Source organism: Gossypium hirsutum, chromosome D05, assembly GCF_007990345.1.
Source record: "Gossypium hirsutum isolate 1008001.06 chromosome D05, Gossypium_hirsutum_v2.1, whole genome shotgun sequence".
In the NCBI taxonomy this organism is placed as follows: domain Eukaryota; kingdom Viridiplantae; phylum Streptophyta; class Magnoliopsida; order Malvales; family Malvaceae; genus Gossypium; species Gossypium hirsutum.
In genome coordinates, this window is record NC_053441.1 from 42,080,377 (window position 1) to 42,106,271 (window position 25,895).

A 25,895-nucleotide genomic window follows, 5' to 3' on the forward strand; every position below is an offset into this window, starting at 1 on the left:
AGCTTAATTAAACAAATAAATTGATTTCATCATTTAGGCATCAAAAAGATGAACACAAGGCACTTAGCCCATATTTATACATTAGACATTAAAGTCTCATACATGCAAAAATCATGCATCAACACAACATATTAGCTAATTTCTTTCCCCTTGGCCGAATATGCATGTCTATTTTTGGGGTCGATTTCAACACTTAATACACACATATACACACTAGTAAAGCATCCTCCCCCTTTTCATCAATTTAACACATGCATTGCTCATTAACATGCAAAGTTACATTCGGCCTTAGCACACATCTTGCTAGCCGATTCTTCTCCATTTAGCAACCAATGCACATATGTGCTCACACAAAAATGCTAAAAAGGAGGTTCAAGAATCATCAAGCCATCATCACATGCATCATTAACAAGCTTCATATTTTGCATGCAATGGCATTAACACAACCTCCACCTAGGCCGAATCTTAACTCATCCTCATGCCTTATCACCACAACATCAAACATACCTTAGCCTAGCTACATGCATGGCCGAATCTCTTCACCTTTCTTCTTCTTTCTTCGTTAAAATTTTTGGCCAAGGATGAACCAAAGGATGAGAAAATTTTTTCTTTGTTTTTCTTTCTAATTTAGGCTAAATGAAGGTGAGAAAAGGATGAACAAAGATCTTCTCCTCTCTTTTCTTTAGCTCACGGCAATGGGGGGGGAAAGAATCAACTACACACTTTTTTTTTTTTGTGTATTCATCATACTCCTTTTCATTATTTAATTTCCATGCCTATTATTTTATTTTTTTCCACCCATGATGCACCAACAAAACATGTCTATGACATGTCTTGGCCATCAAACTTGGTCTACCATGCTTGTCATGGCCGGCCACTACTAGTAGGGGGGAATTTGACATGCAAGTCCCCCCTTTGTCCACATGCGCTAATAGGTCCTCACACATTGACCTATCACATTTTAGAATTTTCTCACATAAGTCCTATTGACTAAATTCACATGAAATCAACCAAATTGAAGCTTGAAATTTTCACACATTCATAATTACATATTCTAGACAATAAGTATCACATTCAAACATTTCGGTGACTCGGTTTAGCGGTCCCGAAACCACTTCCCGACTAGGGTCAACTTTGGGCTGTCACAACTCTCCCCCACTTAAGAAATTTTCGTCCCCGAAAATCTTACCGGTAAATAGGTTTGGGTATCGTTCTTTCATCGAGCTCTCGGTCTCCCAAGTAGCTTCCTCGATCCCGTGTTTGAGCCATAACACCTTTACTAGCGGAACTCTTTTGTTTCGCAACTCCTCCACTTCACGAGCTAGGATACGCATCGGTTCTTCTTCATAGCTCATGTCGACTTGAATTTCAACCTCTGATGGGCTAATTATATGCGATGGATCAGATCGATAGCGTCGAAGCATCGAAACATGAAAGACATCATGAATCTTTTCAAGCTCCGGGGGCAAAATCAATCTATACGCAACCGGACCAACTCGTTTGGAGATTTCGTACGGCCCAATGAATCTTGGGCTCAACTTGCCCTTACGGCCGAACCTGAGTATCTTTTTCCAAGGTGAAACCTTAAGGAACACTTTGTCTCCCACCTGATACTCGATGTCTTTTCGTTTCAAATCTGCGTACGACTTCTGACGATCCGTGGCTACCTTCAGACTTTCACGGATTACCTTTACTTTCTGTTCAGCATCTTTAATCAAATCAACTCCGAAAATTTTACTTTCACCGAGCTCGGTCCAAAACAATGGTGTACGGCATTTACGACCGTACAAAGCCTCGTAAGGTGCCATCTTAATATTTGATTGAAAACTATTGTTGTAAGCGAATTCAATCAAAGGTAAATACCGTTCCCATGAACTACTGAACTCGAGGATGCAACATCTCAACATATCCTCAAGTATCTGAATTATCCGCTCGGATTGACCATCGGTTTTGGGGTGAAAAGCAGTGCTAAAATGCAGCTTGGTACCCAGAGCTTCTTGCAATTTCTTCCAAAATCGTGAGGTGAATCTCGGATCTCTATCCGACACGATAGAAACAGGTACCCCGTGTAATCTCACAATTTGATAAACGTACAATTCAGCTAGTTTATCCAATGAAAAATCCGTACGTACGGGGATGAAATGAGCCGACTTAGTCAGTCTATCAACAACAACCCATATCGCATCCTTCTTACTTGCTGACAATGGCAGTCCAGACATAAAGTCCATTGTGACTCGATCCCATTTCCACTCGGGTATCATGATCGGCTGGAGTAATCCTGAAGGCACTTGATGTTTCGCTTTCACTTGTTGACATATTAAACATCTCGAAACAAAGTCGGAGATGTCCCGTTTCATACCATGCCACCAAAATTGACGTTTCAAATCGTTGTACATTTTCGTACTCCCCGGGTGAATTGACATTCGGCTACAATGGGCTTCGTTCAGAATCATCGAAATGAGTTCCGAATTCCTTGGAACACACAAACGATTTCTGAACCTCAAACAATCATCATCATCAATTTGAAACTCCGATTCCTCGTTCGGAAAACACTTAGCCCGTTTTGCAACCAATTCATCATCGACTTTCTGAGCTTCACGAATTTGGTGAGTCAATAATGGTTTAGCTTTTAATTCAGCTACTAACACATTGTCTGGTAGAACAGACAAATGCACGTTCATCGCTCGTAAAGCAAACAATGACTTCCGGTTTAAGGCGTCCGCAACCACGTTAGCCTTTCCCGGGCGGTAATCAATGACAAGCTCGTAATCTTTCAACAACTCAAGCCAACGTCTTTGTCGCAGATTCAAGTCTCGTTGAGTCATCAAATATTTGAGACTTTTGTGATCCGAAAATACATGGCACTTCTCACCAAACAAATAATGTCGCCATATTTTAAAGCAAACACGATGGCAGCTAGTTCGAGATCATGGGTCGGATAATTCCTCTCGTGTGGCTTCAATTGTCTCGACGCATAGGCCACGACTCGACCTTCTTGCATCAATACGCAACCCAACCCAAGTAGGGATGCGTCACTATAAATGACAAACTCTTTACCTGATTCGGGTTGCACCAAAATTGGAGCTTCAGTCAAATGAGTTTTCAGTTGGTCGAAACTTTTCTGACATTTCTCCGTCCACTCGAACTTAACATCCTTTTGAAGTAGCTTCGTCATTGGTGTGGCTATCATCGAGAAACCTTTCACAAATCGTCGGTAATAACCGGCGAGCCCCAAAAAGCTCTGAACTTCAGTAATATTTCTCGGAGGTTTCCAGTCAAGTATGGCTGAAATTTTGTTCGGGTCAACTCGAATACCCGACGCGGATACCACATGACCCAAGAAGCTAACCTCTCTTAACCAGAACTCACACTTACTGAACTTAGCATATAACTGCTTATCCCGCAAAATTTGCAGCACTAGCCTCAGATGCTCAGCATGTTCGGTCTCATCTCTTGAATAGACCAAAATGTCATCAATGAACACAACTACGAACCGATCCAAATACGGTCTGAAGATCCGATTCATCAAATCCATAAATACTGCAGGGGCATTAGTGAGCCCAAACGGCATCACTAAGAATTCGTAGTGACCATATCTCATTCTGAAGGCAGTTTTAGGAATATCTGAATCTCGAATTCGCAACTGATAATAGCCCGATCTCAAATCTATTTTTGAGAACACTGAGGCTCCCTTCAGTTGGTCGAACAAATCATCGATGCGCGGCAACGGATATTTGTTCTTTATCGTCACTTTATTCAGCTGACGATAGTCAATGCACAACCTCATGGTTCCGTCCTTCTTTTTCACGAACAATACTGGTGCACCCCAAGGTGAGAAACTTGGTCGAGCGAAACCTCTATCCGTCAGTTCTTGCAACTGAGCTTTCAACTCCTTTAACTCGGTTGGTGCCATACGATACGGAGCTATCGAAATCGGCGTAGTCCCAGGTACAAGCTCAATACCAAACTCTACCTCCCGAACAGGTTGTAAACCCGGTAATTCTTCCGGAAAAACATCCGGGTATTCACAAACCACCGGCACAGATTCGGGTTTCTTTTCTAATTCTTTGTCATCAAGTACATACGCAAGGTATGCTTCGCACCCTTTTCTTACATATTTCTGTGCCAACATTGCTGATATTACAGCTAGCATCCCCTCCAAGTCCGCAGACTCAATTCGGACTACTTCGTTATTTGCGCACCTCAAATCAATAGTCTTGCTCTTGCAATTCACAATCGCATCATGCGCGGTCAACCAATCCAAACCAAGGATAACATCAAATTCATCAAACGGCAAAAGCATCAAGTCCGCCGGAAAACAGGAACCTCGAATTTCCAGGGGACATTTCTCACACACTTTGTCGACAAGCACGTAATGACCCAAGGGATTTGACACCCGAATTGCAAACTCAGTAGACTCAATAGGTAAAGTCTTACTGGATGCTAAGGTTTCACATATGTAAGAATGAGTAGAACCGGGGTCAATCAAAGCAATTACATTAGTATCAAAGAGAGTGAATGTACCGGTAATAACATCAGGCGAAGAAGCATCCTCGCAGGCACGTATAGCATAAGCTCTAGCAGGCGCACGAGCTTCGGATCTGGTTATATCATCTCTAGATCCTCTCTGACCACCACTAGCATTGCCCGTATTTCCAGATGGTCTACCTCGAGCAGTGGTAGCACCCGGTTTCCCACTCTGATTTTCATTCTGTTCAAACAACCTCGGGCAATCTTTAATGAAGTTGTCAACTGATCCGCACTTGTAACAGGAGCGGTCAGGGAATCTACAACTCCCCGAATGCCATTTACCACAATATCGACATTTCGTTCTATCTCGACGTTCATTCCCAACACTGGCGACCGAAGTGCCTCGTGTACCCACAGGGGGTCGATCACGATCTCGTCTAAAAAGGCCCGAAGTGCCTCTAAACTGGCCCGCATCATCTCGAAATCTCTTCGATGTCTGTTGAAGAGACCTTCCCGAGGATCTTTTACGAAACTCTCCAGTTCCCTCATCAACTCTTTGCTTTTCTTTTCTAAGCTCTTCGGCTTTACAAGCTCGTTCAACAAGTACCACGAACTCTCGTATTTCAAGAACGCCAACGAACATTTTTATATCTTCATTCAGCCCATCCTCGAAGCGTTTACACATAATAGCTTCGGACGAAACACATTCCCGAGCGTATTTGCTAAGTCTAACAAATTTTCGCTCGTAATCAGTAACCGACATGGAGCCTTGCTTAAGCTCAAGAAATTCCTTCCGTTTTTGATCAACAAATCTCTGACTGATATACTTTTTCCGAAACTCAGTTTGGAAAAACTCCCAAGTTACTTGCTCTCGGGGCACAACAGAAGTCAGAGTACTCCACCAATAGTAGGCAGAATCACGTAGCAAGGAGATAGCACACTTTAGGCATTCATCGGGTGTACAAGATAGCTCATCGAGTACCCGGATAGTGTTGTCCAGCCAAAATTCAGCTTGCTCGACATCATCGCTATCCATAGCCTTAAATTCAGTAGCCCCATGTTTTCGGATTCTGTCAACTGGGGGCTTATTTGACCTTATTTGGTCCGTTACCGGTGGTATTGTAGGTGCGGGGGTAGTATTTGTCGGGAATGGAGGTTGTGGAACAGCCATATTAGTTCGAATGTATTGGTTGAACCAATCATTCATCACGCTATAGAATGCTTGTCTAGCTTCATCATTCGGATTACTAGCATTAGGTTGAGAGTCTGCCGGCACTGTCCGTTGTGCGGGAGCAGGCGCTACACTCTCAAGATCATCAGCTACCTCTCGGTCACAATCGGGATCCATTACTATAAACACATTTACAATTGTCAGAAATCACCACACTATCAAGTAATCACATAAAATGGCATGTATAGCTAGACCCAACACATTACGGTAGTCGTAGAATCGACTAAACCGTAGCTCTGATACCAATTTAATGTAACACCCCGAACCCGAGACCGACACCGGAGTCGGACACGAGATGTTAACAAACTTTGAAAAATTTTTCCAGACACTGCCCAGTCTGAGTACTAGTCGCTTCAAAAATCATATCTTGAGTTTCACAACTCGAAAATCAGTTTTGTGATTTTTCCAAGAAAATAGACTCATGTCCCCACCTATGTATTTTTTTCTAGAATTTTTGGTCAGGCCAATTAGTACAGTTTATTAGTCAAAGTCTCCCATGTTACAGGGGTCGACTACACTGACCTTTTCCCATTACGACTTGGATATCTCTCTGCACAGAGCTTCAATACTGATGCCGTTTGTTTCTATGGAAACTAGACTCAGAGAGGAATCCATACATATATGGTATGACCCCTAATTATCTCTGGTCAATTTATAGTGAATTTCCAAAGTCGGAACAGGGAATCCAGAAACTGTTCTGGCCCTGTTCCACAAGAACCAGAATATCTCTTACTGTACTGTTCATATAATTGTTTCGTTACTTTCATATGAAAGTAGATTCATCAAGGTTCGATTACATAATTTATTCACTATTTAATTCCACTCCTACGAATTCTTGTGATTTTTCCAATCCACACCACTGCTGCTGTCAGCCTCTGTTTTCAAAGTAAACCTTACCTATTTTCGGGGTTTCATGGACCAACTAGGGCCTTGTCATACATATGCCCACATATGACCATACTTAGCCATTCCAATGGCTGATCATTTGCTCAACACTTCCATTCCAACTATAGTTACATCATGAAACCATCTATACATTCATAAACACGAATGGTCTAATGCCATACTCCACTTCTACAAGCCATTTTCGCATGGCTGTACACTTATACATTTCATAAAGTACTCGAAAAACAACAATGGGTAGTCCTATACATGCCATATCAAAATTCAACCAAAATAGTACCCAAAAGAGCCTTTGATAGTGTGGGCGACTTCGACTTCAAGATCCCGAGTCCGATAGCTGGAGAACCAAAAATCTATAAAACAGAGGAGCAGTGTAACGAGTAAGCAATTTATGCTTAGTAAGTTTTGAGCAAGGAATTCCAGCATAAACAAAGAATAACACACATTTAGCTAAACGGAATATTTCATAATACGCAATTTACCGATATCACACTTGCTTCACAACATTAACAACCCTTATGTACATACACAATAGACTAACTTAGCCGAAGGCCGGTAGCTCGTTTATCAACTGAGCGAACATTTATTTGTAAGGGCTCGATTAAATTCAACACATACGTAACATATCCCCATATTGGGATGTTTTTCGAGTATTCGCTGGAATTTTACAGCAAGCTCATTCATTACCAAATCACGTACCTTCGGGATTTAACCGGATATAGCTCCTCGTTCAAATGCCTTCGGGACATAGCCCGGTTTTAGTAACTCACACAATGCCTTCGGGACATAACCCGGATTTAATAACTCGCACGAATGCCTTCGGGACTTAACCCGGATTTAGTATCTCACACAAAGGCCTTCGAGGCTTAACCCGGAATTTGTATCTCGCACAAATGCCTTCGGATCTTAGTCCGGATATATTCACTTAGCACAAAGCCTTCGGGACTTAGCCCGGACAGCATTCAATTAATCATGCACATCTAACAATAATTCATGGCACATTCATATTTCATTTTCATTTGCGAAACTCAAACACAAGGCACATATCGTCCTTGCACATTCGGCTCAATAGCCACACATAGAGCATGATTTTAATTTGCTTAAAACATGATTTAATCACATCGTAATTTAAGCTCTCTTACTCAAAAACTTACCTCGGGTGTTGTCGAACGATTCCGCTAGCTATTCAACCACTTTTTCCTTCCCTTTATCGGATTTATTTCCCCTTTGCTCTTGAGCTTAATTAAACAAATAAATTGATTTCATCATTTAGGCATCAAAAAGATGAACACAAGGCACTTAGCCCATATTTATACATTAGACATTAAAGTCTCATACATGCAAAAATCATGCATCAACACAACATATTAGCTAATTTCTTTCCCCTTGGCCGAATATGCATGTCTATTTTTGGGGTCGATTTCAACACTTAATACACACATATACACACTAGTAAAGCATCCTCCCCCTTTTCATCAATTTAACACATGCATTGCTCATTAACATGCAAAGTTACATTCGGCCTTAGCACACATCTTGCTAGCCGATTCTTCTCCATTTAGCAACCAATGCATATATGTGCTCACACAAAAATGCTAAAAAGGAGGTTCAAGAATCATCAAGCCATCATCACATGCATCATTAACAAGCTTCATATTTTGCATGCAATGGCATTAACACAACCTCCACCTAGGCCGAATCTTAACTCATCCTCATGCCTTATCACCACAACATCAAACATACCTTAGCCTAGCTACATGCATGGCCGAATCTCTTCACCTTTCTTCTTCTTTCTTCCTTAAAATTTTTGGCCAAGGATGAACCAAAGGATGAGAAAATTTTTTCTTTGTTTTTCTTTCTAATTTAGGCTAAATGAAGGTGAGAAAAGGATGAACAAAGATCTTCTCCTCTCTTTTCTTTAGCTCACGGCAATGGGGGGGGAAAAGAATCAACTACACACTTTTTTTTTGTGTATTCATCATACTCCTTTTCATTATTTAATTTCCATGCCTATTATTTTATTTTTTTCCACCCATGATGCACCAACAAAACATGTCTATAACATGTCTTGGCCATCAAACTTGGTCTACCATGCTTGTCATGGCCGGCCACTACTAGTAGGGGGGAATTTGACATGCAAGTCCCCCCTTTGTCCACATGCGCTAATAGGTCCTCACACATTGACCTATCACATTTTAGAATTTTCTCACATAAGTCCTATTGACTAAATTCACATGAAATCAACCAAATTGAAGCTTGAAATTTTCACACATTCATAATTACATATTCTAGACAATAAGTATCACATTCAAACATTTCGGTGACTCGGTTTAGCGGTCCCGAAACCACTTCCCGACTAGGGTCAACTTTGGGCTGTCACAGGTGGTAAGGTGTTAGCTTACCTTAAGGTCTCATGTTCAAATCCTCGTGTGAGCGTGGATGATAATTTTTGTTTTAGTTGTCTGATAGAAGTTCGGTGGAACTAAAACTCTGAAGTGATTAGATAAGAATCTGATGTCGATTTTAGTGGGATATGTGGTAAGTGGGTTAGTGGGAGTTGGGATTTTTATAGTCTTAATTTTTATTTTTACTTTTATTTTTATTTCTAATTTCCCAAAATTCCTCCCCTTTTTGACATTTTCTATTCTCTCTTCTCTTCTCTATACAATTTTCTTTTCTTCCTCTCCTTTCGAGTTTCAAATCAAGTGTGTGTTACTCTTGTTTATCAATGTTGTTACTCCAATTCGTCTTATTTTGTGCCACTTCCGATTGCGTTCGTTCTAGTAAGTCTTGTGTAGGTATGGTTTTAATGTTTCTTGGCTAGTGTTTAATGGGAGTTTTTGGTTTAACTTTCGGTTAGGGGAAAGGCAAGAAACAAGGAGTGCTCCTGCAGTGAATTGAGCATTGGAGGTTTCCTATTCATTGACTGTAAGTGTGCAAGTGCGTTGAATGTTGTTGTGAGGACTCGTTTTTGGAATAATTTTGTTTGAGTTTCGTAAATTTTTACTGAAATTGGACATTAGAATGTTGTTTTCAGGGTTCGATGGCCTCGGGGTTGTTTTTGCATCGAAAACAAACTAGGTGTGTAACGAAAACATGAAAAAATGAGGTTTTACAAAAGCCAAAAAAGTAGCTTGTCGACGCCACACGAGTGTGTGCCCGGCTGTGTGTTACACACTGTTGTGTGACCAGTGAATGTGTGGTCGTGTGGGTCACACGGGCTAGGCTGATTTGGGCGTGTAGGTGACAAGGGTGTGTGGGCAATGGGCCAGGCCGTGTGGGCCACACAGGCAACACAAATTTGAGCATTTAGGCCCACACGGGCATGTGGGCCCAAAATTCTAAAATTTTTCCTAGGGTACATACGTCGTTCCGATCGACCATTGGCCTTCCGTAGGGTCGGTAAGGAAAAACAAACCCTAATGCATGATATCTGCTATTCTGATAGACTGAGTTGAACATTTAGAAATTGATATGTATGATTTGACTGGTTCGTAATAGCATGCATGTTATCTGTATATGATCATGCGGGACATGTTAACTCTGTCATATCTGTATATTTGTATTCTACATCTGTATATAGGGTGGGATTTGTATATGTAGAGGAAGTATTTTATGAGGCGACATTTCACCGGTATACTGGCAGCTTGGCTGCAAACTATTCCCATAAGTGTCGTGAGGACACTATGTGGTGTGTAGGGATGAGTGGGTGTTTTATACCCCATATTGTGTGTTGGGATGGTTAGAGATGGTGTGTAGAGGATAGGGGTAGGACTTTGCATATCTGTATGTTTTTGATAATCCGATTGTGATATGATCTGGTTCTGTTAAGGACTAATGTCTACTTCTATTATGATATTCTGAGAAATCTGAATTCATGTGTATGCATGACTCTGTTTAGTTACGCACTATGTTTTTAAATAATCACATCTGTTTGTCTGTTCTGTTCAGGTAATCCTCATAGGCGGGTTGGTGTGACGGAGGCACAGCAGTGACCACTAGACCGAAAAATTATTTTTAATTATTAAATTATTTAAATTTTGGGATTTTCTTTGAGAGCTTTGTAATTTTGGGACTCTCTAGACTGTTGTTTATAATTTTGGTTTTGGATGAGTTTTGATTTTTAAACTGCGACGTTTGGCAAACAACAATTTTACGCAAACAATTTTTTTTTGAAAATACAAGCTCGGTTTTCAACTATAACGATTTACAAACTTCCACTGTAAATTTATGTTTTACTTAAAAGGAAAATAAATGACGGTTTCACTAAAGAGTATAATAAGTTTTTCCGAAAAAGTGGACTCTTTTAGTAACAATTAATATGTGAAATTTTAACATGAAAGTTTCGTTTCAAACCCCTTCTTTGTAACATTTCTAGATTTGGCTATAACGTCTAGGATAGATTTGGGGTGTTACAAGGTGAGCATTTCGTATACTAGTCATATAACTCATCAATTCATTCAATACGATTCAATTCAGTACAATCCAATCAGAACTACCAAACATATACCTCATGTACAAAAAAGCCGATCATATACATACACATACATATTCATTTAAGATGTTTAGCACGATGAACTCCAAATAACAAATATGGATAAGCGGGCACTACACTACTCCAAGGCACCGAAGAGCAAATAGTGGCACTGAAGTACAAACAATGGCACCGAAGTGTAAACCCGTACAAGCACACAACTAACCTGATTGTCATGTCAATTGTATCTTATCATACCTTATGTTCATCCATTTCTCACCTTTTGTACCAATTTGCAAACAATTTCAAGTACATTCAATTAAAATAAATTCACCATTCAAACATATACATTCAATTTATATAAAAAAACTAAACCATATAAGCTTACCATATAAAATTGGCAATAATTGAAATGTCGGGGCTAATTTACAATTTTCCCTTTTCTACAATTATCTACCAGTTGATTCAAATCTTGATCTATACGGTAATTTATTTCAATTATCATATTAAAATGTCTTATAAAAAATTATTTCATGCATATGAAAATCCAATTCATTTTATGTAAGTTCCCTAAAGTTTCACATTTTATTCAATTTAGTCCCTAAAACTAAAACTATCATATCTTTCACATTTAAACCCTGATTTTCAATTCAATTTCAATCACATCCATCTACAACCCTTTTTAATATCTATAATTACTAAAATTACATCGTAATTTCAAATTATTTTCATTTTAGTCCATATACTCAAAACTAATAATTAACTTTACAAATTAGTTCTGTTTTCATTTCCACCTCAACATCTAACCAATCTAGCATTAAAAGCTTCAACAAACAATCTTGGTAAGTTTTACATACTTTGACAGTTTTGAAAACGAATATATGAGTTAGCTAAATCGTGTTAGAATGATCTCAAAAACATAAAATTTACGAAAAATGGACTCAAATAAGACTTACATGCAAGGGCCAAATCCTTAGGAGAGTTCGAAGCTTTCTATTCTCTTCTTTAATAGAGTTCAAATAGTGGACAAGGATATGAATAAAAATTCTCTTTCCTTCCGCTTTGGTTTTTTTTACTGTTATTATTATCATTTTATTCATTTAACTTAATAATTAACAAAACAAAGCCAAAATACATGCTCCAACCGTCCACTATAATAGGACATGACATAATTGCTATATAAATCCTTGCACATTTACTAATTAAGCCTTTTGACACTTAAAAGTCAAATGCAATTAACTTTTACAGTTTTTATGATTTAGTCATTATACCTTAATTACTAACCGTTTAATAAAATTACCGGACCAAAAATTAGTATAATACTATAATAAACTCATAAATATTAATAAAAATGAGATTTCAAAACCACCATTTCTAGTACCATTGAAAAAAAATTGTTACACACTTAATGTTTAAAATCATCTAAATGCTAAAGGTCTTGAGAATACAATTATACAAGGTAATGAGTCATCCAACTAAAATAAATCCAAAGCCATGATATTTCTCGTCATTAGGGGTGAGCAAAATTTGGTTCAACTCGAAAAAATAAAAAAAATTAAATTTTTAACTATTCAAATTGAATTAATCAAGTTAATCGAATCAACTCGAAATTTTTTTGAATTTCGAGTTTGAATTGAGTTGAATTTTTGAATGTGAATAACTCAAATAATTCGAATAAACCAAATATCAAACCATTTTACTTCTCTTTCCCCACCCCTAACTCATTTATTTTGCCCCAAAAATTTTACTTCCCCCTAAACCCTCAAAACTTTTTTCCTTTTACTTTCTCCCCAAAACTTTTACTTCCCCTTAAAAAAATTACTTCCCCCCAAACTCCCAAAATTTTTTCCCTTTTATTTTCTTAAAAATTTTAGTTCCCCCAAAACTTTTTTCCTTTTATTTTCTCCCCAAAACTGTTACTTCCCTCCAAACCCACAAATTTTTTTTTCCTTTTACTTTCTCCCAAAAGTTTTTTTCCTTTTGCTTTCACGCAAAACTTTTACTTCCCCCCAAACTCCAAAAACATTTTTTTTTGAATTTATGTCTACTATTTATATTATTGAATTAAATTTTACATTTTGTATTATTTATATTATTTGATTGTTTGATCATGTTGAATCTTTATCAATTTCTGTTAAAATTGAATTATTGATGATGCCATAAAATATTTGTATTAAAATTTTCTGTTGGTATCAATTTCACATTTTATCTTTAAAATAACTTTTATTAAAAAAATCACATTTTTTACATTTAATATATTTTTTAATTTCAAAATACATGGTGACAAGAATCAAAAGATATTTGAAGCAACTAAGCAAGCAAATAAACTAACCTATATATAAAAGATTAATAAATAAATTATGAGGGGATGAAAGTTAATAACAAATTTGATTACGGTGGGTAGCAGTGGCTATAAGGACCTAAAGTCATTTTTTAAATTTAACTTGAACAAATATATTCGATTCGATTCGAATTTCATCTCACTCGACTCGATTCGAGAAAATTTCAAATGGATTTAGGATGATAAAATAAGATTTGTCAACTCGATTAACTCAAAATTTTTTTATTAAATTCGATTTGATTCAATCGAACGCTTACCCCTATTCGTCGTCATCTCCATAAAAGGTTGAAAGTAAAATATTTGACTATAAAGGATCCATAAAAAAATAATTCTACCTAAAACTCATTATGATTGGATGCACCAATGGTTACAAGATTTAAAAACTACGAGTAAGCATAGCTTTGCTATATGCAAGGTAAGTTTGCAATTAAAATAGTGTAGGGAGAATATTACTAATGAGGGCTTGCTACAAAAAACTTCTCAACTTTTCATGCTTCAAATGTGCTTTTGCAGCAGCAATATCATGATAAATGTTTTAAAAATATTTTGAATTAATATCATGTCTATTTGTGGTTGGACAAAATAACGAGCTAGTAATAAAAAATCATCAAGCCCATCCTACTAAATCTGCTCCATTCCCTGAAGCCAATGCGGCAATACATAAATATCAAAGAGATGGTTATAATAATTATTCTCACCACCAAAAATGGAAAAATAAATTCTCAAGAGAACTTTTAAAAAGTGGAGATAACTTATATTATTGATGTGATATGAAAGGTGACTAGTAATGTACATGTCATATACCTAAACATTTCATTAAATCCTATCAAGATTCTATCAAAGGGGGATAATGTAGAATGTTAAACATATTTGACATACAAAGAATGATAACTCCCATGGCTTTGAATGGTTTGACATATCTAGAAACAAAAGACTTTTTAAGGATCATGATTAAATAATTTATAATTTTATTAGAGATGGAGATAATTTAAATTACTTTATGTTTGTTTGTTTTTATTATTCAACATGCATCTTTTATTTCTTTAGAATAGTTTTTTGTTATGCTTATTTGATATACTTTAAATTATATATTTTGTTTTTTAAAACATGTGAATATTATAGAAGTTATCTATTTTATATTAGTAAATATTTTAGTGAAATATATTATTTATAATGGACATTCAAAAAGGAGTGTTATAAATATATTTTCATTATAAACTGAATGTATATTAGAATAAAAAAATTGTTATACTTAGAACTCTAATGTCTATTAAAAATAAAATTTTATATCATCATACTTGTTATATTTATAAATATAGACTTTGACAAAATATTATTTAAATCACATATATATATTTTTATTATTACAAGAAAAAGTTGAATCCCAGTGTTGAACAGAACAGAAACTAAAATTAAATCACATATATTCTTATCTCTTTATATTTCTATCCCTTATTCCTTTTCATTATTTTATAACACAATTTAAATATAATGAGAAATGAGTAATGTCAATATTTCAAAACTTGGAAACAAAAAACAGAGGCTTGATAGTTAGAGGGATATAAATGTCATCCCACCCTTTATATATAATATAGATAATTGACTTGAAAGTTTTAGTTCAACATGAGAATAGCCATATGAATTGGTCATATTATTTAAAAAATGCCGTCACTTGGCTTAATTGTTATAAAACTTGCAAAGGAAATGAAATGTAAGTAATAAGCATGGATCTTACATAAAAATAATATAAATACATTTATAAAGAAAGAATGATAAATTTAATTCTACCAACCGGCTTCTTGTCTTGTCATGCAAAACTAGTATATAAGTATGTGTTTATGTATAGCACTAAACAAATATCAAAGCAGAAGCAAAAGAAATGGCATCAAAAAAGGGTTCTGAAGAGGTTTCGTGTGTCTTTGAAAGGGGGACACTGTGCAACTTTTGGGTGGCTCCTAAATTTTGCAAAGGTTTAGACAAAGTAGAACTAGATGAGGTGTGCTCTTTCCATGGCTTGGTTTTCGCTGCTCCGGCGCCATTTCCGCCATTTATTGTAGCTGCTGATGTTGCCTATGCGTTCTTTCACTATGGTGATAATATAGGTTCCAGTTGTGGTTTTTCCTTTGTTATTAAAGAAAATAATCTAGAGCCTGAGCTAAAGTGGATTATTGCTTGGAAAAATGGACCATGCAATGACAACAAGGTGCTGCTGATCTATTTCCATAATGTTATAATTTTTTTGTCAATTTAATTTTTTTAGTTAAATTTAACTTTTAACCTTTTATAAAAGTCAAATTAAACCACCAATATTTTGAATTGAAATTATGTTTTTTTAATGAGAATACTAATTAAAATATTAAATTTTTAAATACGGTAACTTGCATGACAATCCATGTGTACTCCATGCTTTTTTTTTTTGAACTTTTATAATTTATAATTTTGTTTTCTTTTATTTTTGAATAGTACATATAAGACAAATAGTGTTATGTTAATATGATGTGTACATAGATTGTTATGCATGTTGCCACTCCAACAAAATATTAAAAATTAATATTTTAGTCAACATTTCTATTATAAAAAAATTATTTGACTCTTATAAAATGTTAAGGATCAAATTTAACTAAAAAATAAGCCAACTTATAAAAAATGTAAACTTTAAAGTTAAATTTATTATTATATCATATATATATAATTATTGAAACAATAAATATATGGATTAATTACGTATGAAATCAATTACAGGTCTATACAAATATCCTTCCTCTTTCAGATGACGTTGATTGGGATCAAATCAAATGCAATTTGAAGTCGGAGAATTGTGGACCCAAAAGTTGCTGCGACCTATCGGGAATAAAAGCTGAGGCTTTTATCGAGCCGGGTGTTAAGACAACTATGAAGGCAAAACTGATAAAACAATAATTTAGATTGTGTTGTGATGGGGCTGTCATTTGTCAACACTAGCGTGGAATTTATATTGTGTTGTTAATTTGCACTAGTATTAAAATAAAGTGACATCCATTAATAAAGATTGCTACTACTATCGTCTAATGTGTCATCAGTTTGACAGTTTGTAGTTTGAATAAATGATATCGTTTGTGAGAAACTTAGTTTTTGTTACCCTCAATCATGTTAAAAATCATTAACAACGGAAGCTAACCGAAAAAAACAAACAGTACTTGTAACATTTATTGCAGCAATAAGAGAAAAGCACAATTATTATTAAATAATTTAAAAATATTAACTCAATTGCACTAAACATTTTTAAATTATAACTTTTATTTTAATTGATTTTTAAAATCTCTAATTTAACCGTTAAATGATACATTAAATTTTATGTGACATAATTTAAAATTAAAATAATAAAAAAATATTAAAAGAAATAAAAAGAATTTAGTTTAATTGTAGCAAAAATGACAAACACTCTTAGCGATGATGGTGGTGGTGAATCTCATTTTTCCAAGGATCAGAACACTAAAAAAGTAAGGTTTAAGGAAGGCTAGGATGAGACGGAGGTCGATATGGGTATGGATCTTGAATCATCTCCAGTGACATCTTGGAAGGAGAAACTCTTAGGGGTTGGATCAGTTGATTCTGTCAAGGACCATATGGTTATTGGCGGCAATAATGATGGTGATCTAGTCTTTTTTAGAGGGAGATGTGATAAGATCTACTGTTAATGGGATTCCGAAAATAGATTTTTTTTATAGAATCAAGTAGATCCTTTACAAGGAAATGGAGAAGACGGTAGTTCTAAAAATCTTGGGTCAAAGTGTTGGATATAATGCTTTTCACAATAGGATTAGTAGCCTTTGGAAGCTGTCAAAACCATTTCAACTCATGGATATTGAAAATGGCTACTACTTGGCTAAGTTTTCAGTGTTTTGATGGCTATGAGAAAGTCTTCATGTAGGGGCCATGGATTATATATGGTACGTATCTTCCGGTCCAACCATGGACCAAAGATTTCTCCTCGCTACAATCATACCCAAGCGTGGTTATGGCTTGGATCCGGCTACTGGGACTTCCAGGATTCATGTACAAGAAGGGGATCCTTGAGGCAATTGGGGGCATGATATGCAAAGTAGCAAAGTTTGATTTCAAATCTGATAATAGAGCTCAAGGTCGCTTTGCCAGAATTGCGGTATTCATCAACCTCAATAAGCTGCTTGTTTCTTAGGTGCTGGTGAATGGAAAGATTCAACACGTGAAATGTGAATCCCTCCCGATGATATGCTTCTCTTGCGACAAGTACAGGAATGTGAAAGAGCTATGCCCTTTGCATCCCATTGACCCGATCTGTGAAAAAGGAAAAGAGGCAGCTGCTGTTGAACCAAGAGAGGCCAAAATCAGAGTAGTGGGGGAGGTCAAAAAAGTGTAATGGCCATGGATGATGGTAGAGCGAAAATTACGGCATGGAAGAAGTGATTCATCGGGTTCCAAGGATAAGATGATTGGAACAACATCCACATGCTCAAGATTCTCAGCCCTAAATGGTTTGGGAGAAATAATAGGCGCTAATGGTGGATTTGGGGAGTTAATTTTGGGTAAAGGGATTGAAGAAAAGGAAACTTTAGCAGCAGTTGTCACAGGCACAAGGGTTACAAGAAAATCTAACAAATATTTAGAGAAAATGCTTGGGGCAAGCTGAAGCGTTGAGATGGTGATTGAGGCCTAGGTGGGGCCTGTTATGTCGATGGGGGTGAAGGTTGGTGTCAATGAGAGAGTGGGCCATGATGAAGTTGGGCTAGTCTATAAAAACTTAGGGAAGAGGTATGCGCAGGACTTTACTTCTACCCTTAATAATTTAGAATCAATTGAAATGTTAACCTTAATTTTAATTCCTCTCGGTCACACCCAGAATAGGGCCTCGAAGTTTTAGGGGTATTTTAGGAATTTTGGCCTATATGAGCTTAGAATTTCGTAAGGTTGGTACTCGATAATGTTTTCGACAATAGTTTTCATAAAGTTAAGTAAATTTCTAGAATTGAGTATTAAATGTCTTTAATTTTAGAACAGGGTCTGATTTGTAAAAGGTCAAAGCTATGAGTCTTTATGAAGCAATTAAACCAATTTTTCAAAATCAACCTAAAACCCCCATTCCCAGCTTGTTTCACGTGAAAAGTTTTGCTCTATTCTTGCTTGTGTCATTTTTGCTCTCTCAAGCTCTCTTCATTAATTTTGGTTTCTAAATCTTCTCCCTTTTGATGTCTATCAATTCCCAAGCCATTTATCTTCAAAATATTCCAAGAAAACACCTAAAATTCTGACCAATTTCATCATATTTCTTGAGTGTGGATTTCTCGAATTTGTGTCAAAAACTCCATTTTCCTTCTGTCAAGGGTAATACATCATTTTCATATTAGTTTTAAATGTTATCTAGTTCCTTAAACTGAACTTTTAGCTATTAAAATCATGTTTTAGGTAAAAGTTGAAAATTGGGTCTTTAATGGTGAATTTCGAGTTTGTGGATAAAAATTTGGCTTTAGACTATTTTTAAATTAGTTTTAACCTAATTAGAAGATTTCTAAAGTAACTTTGAAGTTTCGTCAAGGATTTCTCGGGTTTTAATGAATTTTTGTTGTAATGGCCAAAACTTGTCAAAAATTTTGATACCTTAAAACGCATAGTTTTGTGAAGTTTAAAGGTTGGGAATTAGTCATAGATAAATATGTAGATGAATGGAATTCATTTCATGCAAAAAGATTAAGCGTAGACTGAGTTATTCGAATTTTAAGTTTGTTGTGCTAAAGGTGTTAGCTAGAGAAGAATGTAGCTTAAGCTTGTGTTTGTGGTTGTTTAAGGTGGTTTATTGACTGAATATGTGTGTTTTGTCTTGTTGAAGTGTCGGATTTAATAGGATCTTCAACGAGTAGAGATAACGGTAAAAGGGAAGCTTGTCTAAGCTTTTGGTTTTTTAGCAAAAGCGAATATTTCGGTAAGTGTTTTGGAATAGCTACTTGTAAGCGATTCATTGTGTATTTGGGAATTTAGAGGTAGCCTAAACCCCTTCTCTAAATTTCGAGTGTAAGTGTTCTTTTACCTATGCTAAATATGAGATAAATATGTTTATGAATGGTGATAAAGAGGATTATGATGTGATGAAATATGAACATGTTGGGATGACTATTGTGACAGTAAATATGAGGGTATGTTATTCATGCCATGTGGCGGTGTGTATAATGTGCTAATGATATGATTATGCGATGAATACGAGCGGATAATGGGTAAGTAATATTTGATGACATTATGGATATTTTGGCCTTGTGTCTTAATGAAATCGTTGGATATAGTTGGCATGCCATAGGATTATGAGTACTCACTTATTTGTGATTGTGATATATGGGGCCCTGATGCCAAGGGATAGTTTTGGGGAGATAAGGGAATGTGAGCCAAGGTCCATTCACTGGGATATGTATATGTGGTGTGTTGGAGATCATTAGCTATATGCTTCGCTTATAGGATATGTTTGACTCTACGAGTCTATGTGTGGTGTGTTGGAGATCCATGTATCCGATGCGTGGTGATAGAGTCCACTTTATGTTTCATAAACTCAAGAGACAAAATATCATACATTGTGACTAATATGACTAAATGTAACTATATGTGCTTATATGTGATTGATGTGTGTCAAAAAATTGATATATGTATGCCTAAACGTTCATATAAATAAGGTGTAAAAGAATGCATGGAATATGACTAAATATGTGAATCATGCCACTTAGTTAATGATGTTTTACGAATAAGTTGTGTGTTGTTTGGCTGATCCGTGATGACTTGTTTGCATAGTGGTTGTTTTGGGCATTCACTGAGCTTGTTAAGCTCACCCACTCTATTTTTATCCTTTCCAGAGTACTTGCGTTCCTAGTGTGAGAGGTATGGCCGTCGAGGAATTGATCCAAGCCATTCTTTACTCTTTATAGCAGGTGTTTTGTTTATTCTAGTTCTAGGGAAAAAGGGCAACATGGTAGACATTTATATTGGTTTATTAAGATGTATTAAGGATTATTTGTATATTGTGTATGTTTGGGAAGCTTGTGAGCTTGGACATGGTGTTTGGTTTATTGTGTAAACATTTTGATGTGTATATGACTAGGTGAATGAAGCATGATGTTTAGGGACTAAGTTTGAATGATTTAAATGCTCTTACATGCTGAATTTTTGTAACTTGAAGCAGAGGTAGCGATATTAAGGATTTTAGAATGATACCTCTGTGTTTTCAAATGTGTAAGGAGTCAAAATATCAATCTGGTATCGATACTTTGGCCCGAGTATCAATACTCGTGGTGTAATTATCGATACCTTACAAAAGGTACTAATATTTTATGATGTTTTGAAATTTGGCAAAAAACAGAATGCTAGTTTGGTATCAATTTTCTAGGTGGTATTGAAACCACTTAAAGTAAATATCAATACCATAGAGACAATATCAATACCTACGAAACATTTTTTGGAAAAATTTACTAAGTGGTCCCAATGCTCGATATATGTACATTTTATGTTTGTTTGTCATATGTTAGTATGATTAAACGCTAAACTAAGCTTGCATGACTTGATATTTTCATAAATCCTAGAATAATTAAAGTAAAATGAAACTGCATGTATTTCAACTCTGATAATTTCAATGAAATCAATGTGAGACAGTGGTGTGACATCTCGATATTCAGCCTTGTGTCCAGGTTAGATATGGGGTGTTACATTTGATGGTATCAGAGCCTAGAATAACTCTCGAACCTAGGTGATTGTTGTTGATTTGTTGATTGAGGTTTCGCAACCCATGAATCTTGGAAACCGAAGTGATTAAACTATGTTGAATGTTTGAATTGCATGAAATGTCTCTTGATTGTGATGCATGTGGGGTAGGAATGAGAACACATTACCTTTAATTCTATAGTTTCTTCTAGGAATGAGACTTGGATCATTTCCCCGCAACTCACACTATTGTTATTTGTTTATGTGTTTGTGTATTGTAGATTACTAGATATGCCTCCTATACATGTACATGTGAGAGCTAGTGCTCAAGAGGATGGCGCTTCAATGGTAATATGGCAAAGACTCTTCAAAAATTGACCTTAAATATTAGAGACTCAAATAAATCTATCTATGGTTATATAGGCTCTCTTTAAAGGCATTTGTTATAGAAACCGTCTAAATTTCAAAGGGACTTGGAAAGAATGGACTTTATCACTTCTCATCAGTTAAAGTTGCAAGTGAGTGAAGAATTAAAAAGTGTTCTTTATCATGAGGAGTTATTGTCGAAACAAAAATCTTGTTTGAAAAATGAGGAGTTATAGTTTGGAGACTGGAATACCAAATTTTTCCATTCTTTCACAATTCTGAGAAGAAAACAGAATCAAATTTCTAATTTGAAAAATGAGGAGGGTGATTGGATCTTTGATGAATGGTAGCTTAAATCAAAGCAGATAATTTCTTCCAGAAATTGTATGATGAATAGCCGAATCGAATGATGGAGCTACGTCCTTACTCCTTCCTTAATCTCGATCGTAGCGATGTTAAGTTTCTTGAATAAAGAGGTATTTAAGGAAAATATCAAAACTGCACTTTTTGACATGGCTCTGTTGAAAGCTCTATGGAGTGATGATTTTTATGCTCTTTTCTTTCAGAGTCAGTGGGATAGGATCGGTGGGGCCATATGTGCATAGGTTCAGAAGGTCTTTACTGGGCAAGCTATCTATAAGGAACTTAATAATACACTGATTGTTCTTATCCCGAAGGTCTCAAATCCTAAAATATTCTCTTAATTCCATCCAACCAGCCTGTGCTCAGTGCTTTATAAGCTGGACATGAAGGTTATTGCTAATTGTTTCAAGGTGGTCTTTGCTAGGATTATTGGCCCGGAACAGGCAAGTTTCATTGATGGGAGAAGTATTATAGACAATATCATCTTAGCACAAAGAGGTGATCTATTCCATGAGAAGTAAAAGTAAAAACAAGAAATGGCTGGCTATCAAAATCGATTTGGAAAAAGCCTACGAAAGGGTGTAATGGGAATTTATTATAGTGTCCCTCAAACCGGTAGGTATCCTAGAGTTTCTTTGAAAGGTTATTATGTCTGCAATCACGAATATGTCATTGCAAATACTATCGAATGGGGTTCCAAATCAAACGTTTAATCTGGTTAGGGGTATAAGACAGTGGTTCCCTTTTGTCCCCTTATCTCTTTGTCCTATGCATAGAATGGCTAGGGTATACCATCCATTCTTCCATTAGCTTTGGTCAATGAGCTCTTATTTCCTTGTCTAGAACAGGACCGTCTCTTTCCAATTTGTTTTTTTTTTGCAGATGATCTAGTGATTTTTGTTAAAGCTGATTTGGAACAGGCCAAACTTATCAAATCTATTCTTGATAAATTGTGTGCTTTCTCTGGCCATTAGATTAATGCTTATGAGATGAATTTTTATTTTTCAAAAAGGGTTGACGAAAACTTTGGGACCCGATTATGTGGGGTTCTTGGGTTCCGCAAGGTCCACAATATAGATACATATTTGTGCGTTCCACTTTTTCATCAAAGGATCACTAACAGTCTCCTGAGGTTTGTGGTGGATAAAGTCAAGGCTAGACTTTAGCGATGGGATGAGAGACAACTTTCTCTATATGGCAAATTTACGTTAATACAACCAGTTCTTCTCACAATTCCTAATTATTTTATGCAGTCTATGAGGATCCCTCAAGGAGTTTGTGAGGAGATAAAACCAATAACCAGACAATTTATTTAGGGGAGTTCTAGAGGAAACAAGAAGTTAGCCCTTGTCAATTGGCAACTAATTTGTCAACCTAAGGCCTGTGGTGGACTGGGACTAAGACAATTGAAGGATCAAAATACATATTTCACGCTAAAGTTAGGGTACAGTGTCTTGTCTAACACTGAGGCATTATGGGTTCATGCACTTAGCTCAAAATACCAATTGGAGGAAGGCATTCCTGATAATATCAACCAAGGTAAATGGTATTTTCTGTGGAGAGCTCTTTCTAAGATTTGTCCCCTTCTTCGTGAGAACATACTCTAGTCAGTGGGAGATGGATCTAGCATAAGATGTTGGAAGGACAATTAGATTCCCAACATTGGTTCATTTACTAATCGCATTCCAAAGTGAAATAATATTGATGTTGACTACTTTCTCAAGGAAATGGTCACAGAGGAAGGATCATGGAACCTAGACCTCTTTCGAATTTGGCTACCTGAAGAGATTATTGAGCACATTGTAAGCATTCCTCCCCCTCACTCTTATACAGGTTATGACGTGGTTGCTTGGGTAGGTGCCTCTTTAAGCTCCTTCTCTATCAAGAGTGCTTATAGGATGCTTAAAGAGGACTCGTGTTGTTCAAAGGATAAAGTGTGGAAATTGGCATGGAAATACCAGGGACCTTAGAGGGTACAATTTTTTATTTGGTTGGTTCTTAAGCAATGTCTGTTACTCAAGTGGAAAGGAAAATGAGAGGTATTGAGCACAACAATCGTTGCCCAATGTGTGTGTAACCTTCCAAACCCGACCTAAATGTTATGGCTAGAGTGAGAAGGCTACATTAGCCACCAAAATGACTAAGCTAACTTACGTAACTTTTGAAGACCTTAAATAAACTCATTTTAGAGAAAATCATAGTTGTACTTTTAGTTAGCATAAAACCATTCATTCACTAGGTCGTGTATACTTAGGATTCATTTTATTGTTGATAGTTTTGTTTTAGAAAAAAATTTTGCTTGTCGCTCTTCTTTAAAAAAAACTCGATGTTAAACTAATGCAACGGAAAAACCATTTTTCAAGTCATTTTGGAAACTTAGTTTCCTTATCGATTTGTTTTTTCAAAAACGGTTCTTTTGCAATACAGCGAAAACTAGGGAAGAATATCAAATTTTACTTAAGTCAGATATCATGCATTATCCGGTTATTATGCTTGAGTAATCCATGCATGCAAAAATCCCCAAAAGAAAAGTTACCAAGCCAGAGACCAAAAAAATTAAAAATTACAAGCCAAAACCAATAAAGACTTAATAACACTTACTAAGAATAGTCCAAGGTGATTCTCCGAATGTCGAGTCTGGTCCTAATTTCGAGGTTTACCTGAAAAGTTAAACACTATTGGGGGTGAGCTTATGAAAAGCTCAGTGTGAGTCGAACAATTATTTAAACAACCATAAATATCGAATACAGTGAAACAGATTAACTAGGCAGATTTTTGGCTTTCCCAATTTGTTGTTTTTCGTATTTTTTGTTACACACCTGGTATTTTACGAAGACAATCCCAAACACGGGCAATCCCAACACTAAATTCACAATTAACACAACCAATTTCAGTATTGATTCGCAAGATCTAACTAATAATTGACCACAATTGAACTTGAACAACCCTTCAAAAACATATCTATGCACTTGGACAAGGCACCAACCATTAAGGCAGGTACTAACTAATGAAAAAATTCAACACATCTGAAACTTAATTTTTTGGGGCGCTACAACTCTCTCCCCTTAAAAGAAATTTCGACCTTCAAATTTACCTGATTCAAACAAATGCGGATACTATTTTCAAGTCGAGTCCTCAAGTTCCCACGGGGCTTCCTCAGTGCCATAATTCTGCCACTGAACCTTAACTAATGGAATAGACTTCCTCCTTAAGACCTTGACGTCTCGATCCAAAATCTGGACTGACTCCTCCTCAAAAGAAAAATCTGGTCTAACCTCAACCGCCTCAACATATATGATATGAGATGGGTCAGATTGATACCGCCTCAACATAGATACATGAAACATATCATGGATACGATCTAACTCCAGAGGTAGCTCTAGCTGATAGGTGACCGGTCCCACACGTTTCAAAATTCGATACGGCCCAATGAACTTAGGGCTCAACTTGCCCTTACGTGCAAACGATAGAACCTTCTTCCATGGAGATATACTAAGAAACACATAATCACTCATAGAATACTCGATATCCAGCCTCTTCAGATCTGAATATGACTTTTATCTATCTGAAGCCGCCTTAAGACAACCCTGAATCAATCTAACCTTATTTTCGGTCTCAGAAACCAACTCATGACCCAAAACCTGTCGCTCTCCCAACTTCGTCTAACACAACGAAGTACGACACTTACAACCACAGAGCCTCGTAAGGTGCCATCTGAATACTAGATTGAACACTGTTATTATAAGTGAACTCGGCTAATGGTAGAAACTCTTCCTAACTACCTTGGAAGTCAATCACACAACTCCGCAACATATCCTCTAGAATCTGAATCACCCTCTCAGATTGTTCATTTGTTTGAGGATGGAACGTAGTACTAAAGTCCAATCTAGAACCCAGAGCCTTATGAAGCTTCCTCTAAAATCGAGAAGTGAAATGAGGATCTCTATAAAAAATGATCGAGACTGGAACCCTATGAAGTTGGAACCCCATGAAGTTTCACGATCTCAAAAACGTATAGTCAATTTTTAAAGGAAATAGTCTATCCTAACAGGAATAAA

General features: G+C 36.3%; 2 protein-coding genes across 3 annotated transcripts; one reads left to right on the top strand and one right to left on the bottom strand.

Annotated features, from left to right (window-relative positions):
- Window positions 1–15,256: 15,256 nt before the first annotated feature.
- LOC107903741 (uncharacterized) lies at window positions 15,257–16,518 on the top strand. Of its 2 annotated transcripts, none has more exons than XM_016829896.2 (2): window positions 15,257–15,622; window positions 16,190–16,518. In XM_016829896.2, the coding sequence occupies exons 1-2, from the start codon at window positions 15,299–15,301 to the stop codon at window positions 16,223–16,225; spliced, it is 360 nt and encodes a 119-aa protein (XP_016685385.1). In that variant the 5' UTR covers window positions 15,257–15,298; the 3' UTR covers window positions 16,226–16,518. The 2 variants fall into 2 exon arrangements, with proteins under 2 accessions (XP_016685385.1, XP_016685384.1); XM_016829895.2 differs by having other exon boundaries at window positions 15,261–15,622; window positions 16,162–16,518.
- Window positions 16,519–24,959: 8,441 nt separating this feature from the next.
- LOC107902311 (uncharacterized) lies at window positions 24,960–25,352 on the bottom strand. Its single transcript, XM_016828520.1, has one exon. The coding sequence runs from the start codon at window positions 25,350–25,352 to the stop codon at window positions 24,960–24,962; it is 393 nt and encodes a 130-aa protein (XP_016684009.1).
- Between the last annotated feature and the right edge of the window lie 543 nt (window positions 25,353–25,895).

Coding starts and splice junctions, on each gene's coding strand:
- LOC107902311 (XM_016828520.1), bottom strand. CDS start 25,352: ATGAGTGATTATGTGTTTCTTAGTATATCTCCATGGAAGAAGGTTCTA.
- LOC107903741 (XM_016829895.2), top strand. CDS start 15,299: ATGGCATCAAAAAAGGGTTCTGAAGAGGTTTCGTGTGTCTTTGAAAGG. Junction 15,623..16,161: donor GACCATGCAATGACAACAAG/GTGCTGCTGATC, acceptor AATCAATTACAG/GTCTATACAAATATCCTTCC.